Raw genomic sequence first — 7,254 nt, forward strand, 5'->3', positions numbered from 1 at the left:
GAGAAATGTTTGTAGACTGATTGGTCATTTGTCAAGCCAAAGAACACATTCCTAGACTCATGGTTTCTTAATGATCAGTGACTGGCTTTTGGGTGCTGGAGCAATCTTGGCTTTCAAACGTTTATTGGTCGAAAATGTAATTTGTAGAGCTTTTCACGTTGTCGGACATTTCCAATAAAAGTCTACTTTTATTAATAATTATAACTCCTATTTGTAGCTATGCACACACGATCTTTTACCCTGGCAGAAAGCTGTATTTTGATACCAGAAAGCCAAATCTCAACAATTCAGAGACCATTTAATTGAGGAAGAGTAGAAACCATGTAGTCAATTGAATTCAACAAGCACTTATGATGTGCCTACTTAACATCATGTCACCTACATAGCAAAGTGGATACAGCACTGGTCCTGGAGCTGGGAAGATCTGAGTTCAAATCTAGGCTCAGAATCTTGCTAAATTAGTTGGCCTCAGATAAATCATGTCATCCCTTGCTCTCCATTTCCTCATCTGTAAAATGGGATAATAATGTTAACACCCACCTCTCAGGGTTTCTGTGAGGATAAAGTAAGATTTTTATAAAGTGCTTTGTAAACTTTAAAGCAATAGGTGAACTGTAGAGATTATGTTTAACATCCAGAATAGCTCTAATATAATACAGTGAATACTGTATCTGTCCAGTAGAATATAAACTTCTTGAGGGGTCAAGTAGGTTTAACTTTTGTCCTTTTTTATCCCTAGCACCTGGTAGGTGTTGGGGTTTTTTTTTAACCTGTATTAGAATAAATACTAAGTACGTGTTCTGAGGCACAAGAGCAGTAAAAACTAGGCAGTGGGGGTTAAGTGACTTTCTATAGCTAAGAAGTGCTTTTTGATCAATCAATTGATCATTTTAGATCAGGCATCCCTAAGTCCAATCGTCTGCTGGCTGTGTGACAATGAGCACATCCCTTCACCCACAGTGCCCCAGGAGCCTAGCTAATACTACTCAGTTTGTGCCAAGTTACTAATCTATGTAAATCAATTCTAGTCCCCCTGTCTTATTCCCCCAGAAAAAAAAAAGAATTCCTTAAGAAACATCTATTGCTAAGACTGCTGAAGCCTGGCACATAGTGGGTGCTGAACAAGGATTTTTTGACTAACTGATGCATGATAGCAAATTACTTCCATCACTTTTTTGGCTCTGTATTAAGCATCACTGTATTTCCCTTCTTTCATTTTCTAGGAACAGTACCAGTTTGTCTACAAAGCAATGCTCAGCCTGGTCAGCACTAAAGAAAATGGAAACGGTCCCATGACTGTGGACAAAAACGGCGCCATTCTGATCGCCGACGAATCAGACCCTGCCGAGAGCATGGAGTCTCTCGTGTAATTGGAACCCTGAAAAGGCACTTGATTTGTAGAACGCAGGAAGACTGAGAGAACTTTTTTGAGGCCTTTTTTGCCAGACTCTAGGTTATACAATAACCCAGTTACTTTTTTACACTGATAAAAAGTTTTGATATTTATTTTTTGCCATTTTATGTCTTAATGGTATCCTACTGAGCATTTGCACCTCTGTTTATTTCACACAGTGAAACACAATTTTATCTAGTTTGCACTATCTGATCAGTGTTACTGCCTATAATATCCAAATACAAAAAGTGACCCCTGGTCTGACATTCCATGGCAACCTGATGCTACTTTTAGTTCCATGCAGTGACGGTTTTTGTTGATGACGGTGAGCCTTGAGTTGTTGATTTGTGAATGCTGAACCAGCCCCATCCTTCCTCCTGGACTGCGCTGTCCTCGTCCCTGACCCCTCTCCCAGACTCTCCCCATCACTTTGATCGATATCGTATGCCTTTCGTAGTTCAGTAGAGTGGATGAACACTGTTGTTGTGTTGTTTCGTTTTGTTTTTTCAGACTTTAGCAGGGGATGGGTAGCCACGTAGAGGAATGAGGTGTCATTGCCTCCTGAGCGTGAAATGATGCCGCTGGGAGAACTTGGAGGCATGGTGGCTGCTTCATGGGTCCATCACTTACCGTTGGCAAAGTGTGGAAAGCCGCACAGGACACGGGCAGCTGGTTATGGACTCCACTTCAGAATTCACAGTTATGTCCAAATTAAGGCTAACATTGCTTTCTGGTTTTCATGGCAGCCATGTGGATCGAAATGTTTGTTACAGTTGTTACTTACATACATCATAATGATCTGAATCAGCAACGCAGTAAAATCAGGGCTGTCTTTAAAAAAAATAGAGGTAGCAAAATTTTACATAACCGCGCTATCAAGTTCCTTTAATTCCTTTCCATTAATGCTTCTTGACCACGACATCCTCCCCAGTGGGATGTTGTTGAATGATGAACATTTCCTTAATCTCACTTGTTGCCATTTTTGCAGGTGTGTAATTTTGAAACGAGTGCTCAAAAGTAAAGTACTGATCCATATTCCTGGTGAAGCAATCTAATAAAAACTACCTACCAAGTTAGCATTCTCCTTCTTTTCTTGCCAAGCTTTTCACGACAATTCTCTTAATGAACATACCCCCTTCCAAATGAGATAGGATCTTTTTTTTTTCCTATCACTTAAAGGTTCTAAGACTCATTTTATGATGAAAACACTGGGTTGGCAAAAGATGGGAACCTGGAATTGGTTGTTGCAACTCCCACGTTTGAGGTTAGAAATGAATCTATGATCACCATCTATGTTTTCTAGGTGCAAAGGCAGACATTGTACAGAAAACACACACACAATCACATGTGTGAATGTGTACTTGCATCTCAGGAACCAAGACTGATAGTCTCAACCATAGCCAAGAGAAGCTTATTTTGTTTCACAAATCATGGACTGTGTGCCCATTCTTTGGGACACAATAGGATTTTTGCCTTAATGGGAAAATGAAGAAAGTTGAGTTTAGTTAGTTCTATACACCGTTAGGTGGGAAAACCCAATTCTACTTGGGAAGATCCAATTGGTTTGATTTGCGTGCACACTTAGAATAGAGAGAGTGGCTCTCAGAATGGGGAGCTGGCCTCAGAAGCACGGGGTCTAGTGAGAATAAATTTAACGTTTAGTAAAGCACTGACCCTACGAACAGGGCTATCAAAAAACCACATGGCCAGCATTTGAGAATAATAAGTGATAATCAAACTCACAGCCATTTCCAGTTTGGTTTCATCCAAAGGCCAACATCTCCATGGGGAGACGCTTCAGAAATAACATGGCGATGGGCTGAACTTTCCCAAGTGAAACAAATGTTCAGTCATGATGAGGCACGCCTTCTCATCTGACCATCATCTAAGCCTCCACAAGAACTCTCACTATGCCAGGATGGAGGTCTCTCCTAGACAGGCTTCCTTTAAGAGTAGAGTAGCGCTTACCTGTTCGGCATATGAGACATTTTACCATGCCTGGTCCTGCTGGGGAAGTGGGCATTGGGAAATCCCAACTAGTGGCGTGAGGAGGTTGGACCATGGGATGTTTTGCACTCTTTGCTGGAAATCAGAGGTCCTAAAAAGGGCTGTAAAGAAGGAAGGGTCTCAAGATCCAGAGATCTGAGGCCAATGAGGTATTCCATCATTTGAGTTTTGTGCATGTTTGCTTTATGTGGGCTCCTGCCCATTTTAGTGTTGCTTTAGTAGAGGAAGTCACAGTGGGAAATGAATGAGGGGATCGCCTCTTCTTGGCTTTCCTCTTTACTCCTCCTCCCATCCCTTTATGAAAGAATGTTAGGGTTAGAACTCATTTCATTTTCAGTGATTGTATTGGTAAAAATGAATGTTGGGTGTTGATAGGAAAAAATTACATAGAAAGTATTCATTTCTGTGTTATCTACTGAGGGCTCAATTTGTGGAAAATAACTTTCATCTAAATTTTGTTGACTTTGACCATCTTTTACCTTGTGTCAAAAGACAGAGCTGGCATATGTGTGTGTGGGGGGGGGGGGCTAAAAACCATTCTAAGGGGAGTACAGAAGTTCTTTGTGAATGATTCATTCATTCATTCATTCATTCATTCATGCAGTATCTATAGCAGAATTGAATCAGTCTGCCAGATCCCACCTAATCCACTCTGAGTTACTACTCTTTGTCTTGCCAAAGTACTCATATGCTTTTTCATGGGAACATAGAGAGGACCATCCAACTATTTCCCTTTTCAACTGCTAAACACATCCTCATTACTCTTCTTCCTTTAAGGGAGGAAATGACTTTACACTGTCTTCCCAGTGAGCAGAGAGTCTCAAAGAATGCATTCAAGTTCATTCTTTGCGACATAAGCCCATGGCTTGACTGTAGAACAAGGTTATTATCACTTGCCGGGGGAAAGGAGAAAGCTATTGCAAATTCATGCATATTATCTATAGGAGAAGCTCTTTTGGTGAATTTTAGCCCTAAAGAAACAGTACACACCCATCACACAAAACTGGATTGGAATGATCAGACCAAATGACCATGGGTTCTGGACATCAGAGAAGTGGGTCCTCAGCATACCAGAATAGTTTTCATTTGAAAGTCACACTTCTCCTTTTCCATTCAAAAAGGCTGGCTTTCCAGCAGGGTTTTGGAAAAAAATGATGTTAGTCGAGTTGATTTTCCTGACTTAAGTCCTTTGGAGTCCACTCCAAGCAGCTGGATCAGAGAGGGTTATTTTCTTAGTGGTCCTGATCATGCGAGATCTTAGCCCAGGCTGATGGTTTGGAACCTGAAAAATAACCTGAACTATTTTTGAAATGGCACAGCACAACTGCCCAGCTCAGAATTTCTTTGCTTTTTTTTTTTAAACTGATATATTTAAAAGTTAAAATAGAGATACCAGTTTTACCAAAGATACATATTACTAATTCTCAGCAAAAAATAGAAAATAAAACAACACAAACCCACCCTAATTTAAGGAAGGAAAATTGAAACATAGTTTGTCTTAAAGATTTAGCTGTCGTGCTTTTAAGATGCATTTCCAACTCCTGTGTTCTGAAGTTTCTATTCCCTTGGTGCCAGTGAATTTGTATATGAAGGGAAAATGCCTGCTTTTTTTTTTCTTTAACAGCTGTAACTAGATTTCTCGCTAAACTTTTGAATTTGCCCTGAGTTGTCATTCAACGTGAGACATTGGCTTTGCTGATCTCTAGAGAGAAGACATGAAAAAATTGAGAGATGGAATTGTAATAAAGATATTTGGCCCTCGACTTTGTCTTAGCTGTTAAAAAGAAACTGTTTTTAGTATTTTTGTTAAATATTTGCAAAGGGAAACATTTTCTACAGAGGATTAATTAATTTCAAGAAAAATATCTTGAGTTTTAAGAATAAACATGTCTCCAGAAGAGGAGACCATCAATTTTATAAGCTGTCACAATTCTCCCAACATTTGGGGAAGTGACTCTTTTTGTTAAGACATTTGAAACTAGCGAGCAGCCATTGTTTCTAAAGAACTCGGCCTTCATGTTGACTCACGTTTCTTTGACTTCGTTTTGAAATAGCAGAAATCATTAAAACTGTAAATATTTTGTTGCTTGGATAAGCATCTTCTGGGAACTTTGTATCTATGGTATATAATCATAGAATTTTATATTTTCATATAAAGCTGATTTTTTTCTAGTTTCAACTCCTTCATAGTTTTTTTCGTGGTGGATATGTGAATACAACCTTTCTGTGTACTGAAAGTAGCACGGACCATCATCACATTCCAAAAGAATCCAACGCCATGTTCTTTCTTTGGGGCAGTGATTGTGAAAGTTGGATTTCCTTTTTCATTCCGTTGTCAGAGTGGGCAATAGGAATTAGGCCTAATCAGTCATTGAACACGTCTGTCGCATTGGACCCATTTTGGAAAAAGTGGTGTTTTGCTTCGGGGTTTTTTTTTTCCATTTTGTTTTTGGGGTTTTTTTGTAACTTGAAGAATTACCTTTTTTGTTCTGTTTAAAACTATATCAAATCATTCTATGATAGTGTTATTTAATATGTAAATTGTATTGCTATACATAAAATAAAGTATGGTTTTTTGATGTATTGGCGGTGTTGAGCATTCTGTGAAAATGGCATCCAGAGGTTTGCTGCTCGCCAGTGAAAGCAAGTCACTTGTCTACACTATGCTGCCATACAGTGTCAAGATTCATCCCAGTCTGAAGCCCCGAAGCTTAAGGCACCCCTTCTCTTTCTTACCTTTCAGTCTGACTCTCTAGCAGTTGTTGACATGAAAGTGAAAAGAGAGCATCATCCCTTTTATGTTCCAATCACAAAGCACAGGATGGGACCTTAAAAGTTAGTATCTAGTTCAGCTCTCTCATTCACAGATATGGATGCTGTGGCTTGCCCCTGGAGTTTAAGATCATTTAGGCCAGACCTTTATTATATCCTGGACCCCTCAGCCAAACTAGCAAAGTCCATGGAACCCTTTTTTGGGAAAAAATGTTTTTGAATAAATAGAATAAAATACATAGGATAATCAATCGTATTGATATACATTTTCTTTTTCTTTTTTTAAAAACCCTTTCTTTCCCTTCCCTCTTAGAATCAATACTAAGCATTAGTTCCAAGGCAGAAGAGCTGTAAGAGCTAGGTAATGGGGGCTAAGTGACATGCACAGGGTCACACAGCTAGGAAGGATCTAAGGACAAATTTGAACCCAGGACCTCCCATCTTTAGGCCTGGCTCTCAATCCACTGAGCTACCCAGATGCCGCCCCAAAATACATTTTCAAAATGCTTTTTTTTTTTTTTAAGCAAGAACACAGATTCCCAGGGTAGGAACTTTGGCTGGTCTAATTCCCCCATTTTACAAAAGAGGAAACTTGAGGCCCAAGAAAGTATCTAAAGTCACAAAGATAGGAAGCAGAACTAGAGTATGAGCCAGTTGAAAAGCAATGGACCTCTGGGATGGGAATTGTAGAAAAAGAAATGGAACATTATTAAATGAACTGGGTTTTGAGCACCTTCCCATCCACATATAGTCCTCTGATTATGATTTAAAGGGGGTTGGGCACTTTTTTCTTCATACTGTGGATTTTAAAATGTTGTGGCCCGGGAATTTCCTCAGGGGTCCCTCCCTACTACTTCCTGGTGTAGGATTGTTCTTGAATGGACCAATCCCGTGCTGGGGGAGGGACCACACCCTACTTCCTGGTGTGGGATTAGTCTTGAATTGGACCAAACCCATGCTAAGGAGAGGCCACGCCCCCTACTTCCAGGCATGTGATTGGTTTATATAAGGCCCAATCCTACATGTAGGAGAGGACTTTGACTCTAATAGGCTAGTCAGTTTCAGACTACTGGAGTTCCGGT

At 39.9% G+C, this 7,254-nt stretch overlaps 1 protein-coding gene across 2 annotated transcripts in view; it reads left to right on the forward strand.

The window, feature by feature from the left end:
- The window catches only part of PTPRG (protein tyrosine phosphatase receptor type G), an 822,458-nt gene extending 816,475 nt beyond the window's left edge, over positions 1-5,983 (forward strand). For both annotated transcript variants that reach the window (XM_007499993.3, XM_007499994.3), the window contains one exon: positions 1,224-5,983. In XM_007499993.3, coding sequence (XP_007500055.1) covers positions 1,224-1,370 — 147 coding nt within the window. In that variant the 3' untranslated portion in view covers positions 1,371-5,983. The remainder of the gene's footprint in view (positions 1-1,223) is intronic.
- The last annotated feature ends 1,271 nt before the right edge of the window (positions 5,984-7,254 follow it).

Source organism: Monodelphis domestica, chromosome 7, assembly GCF_027887165.1.
Source record: "Monodelphis domestica isolate mMonDom1 chromosome 7, mMonDom1.pri, whole genome shotgun sequence".
NCBI classification, from domain to species: domain Eukaryota; kingdom Metazoa; phylum Chordata; class Mammalia; order Didelphimorphia; family Didelphidae; genus Monodelphis; species Monodelphis domestica.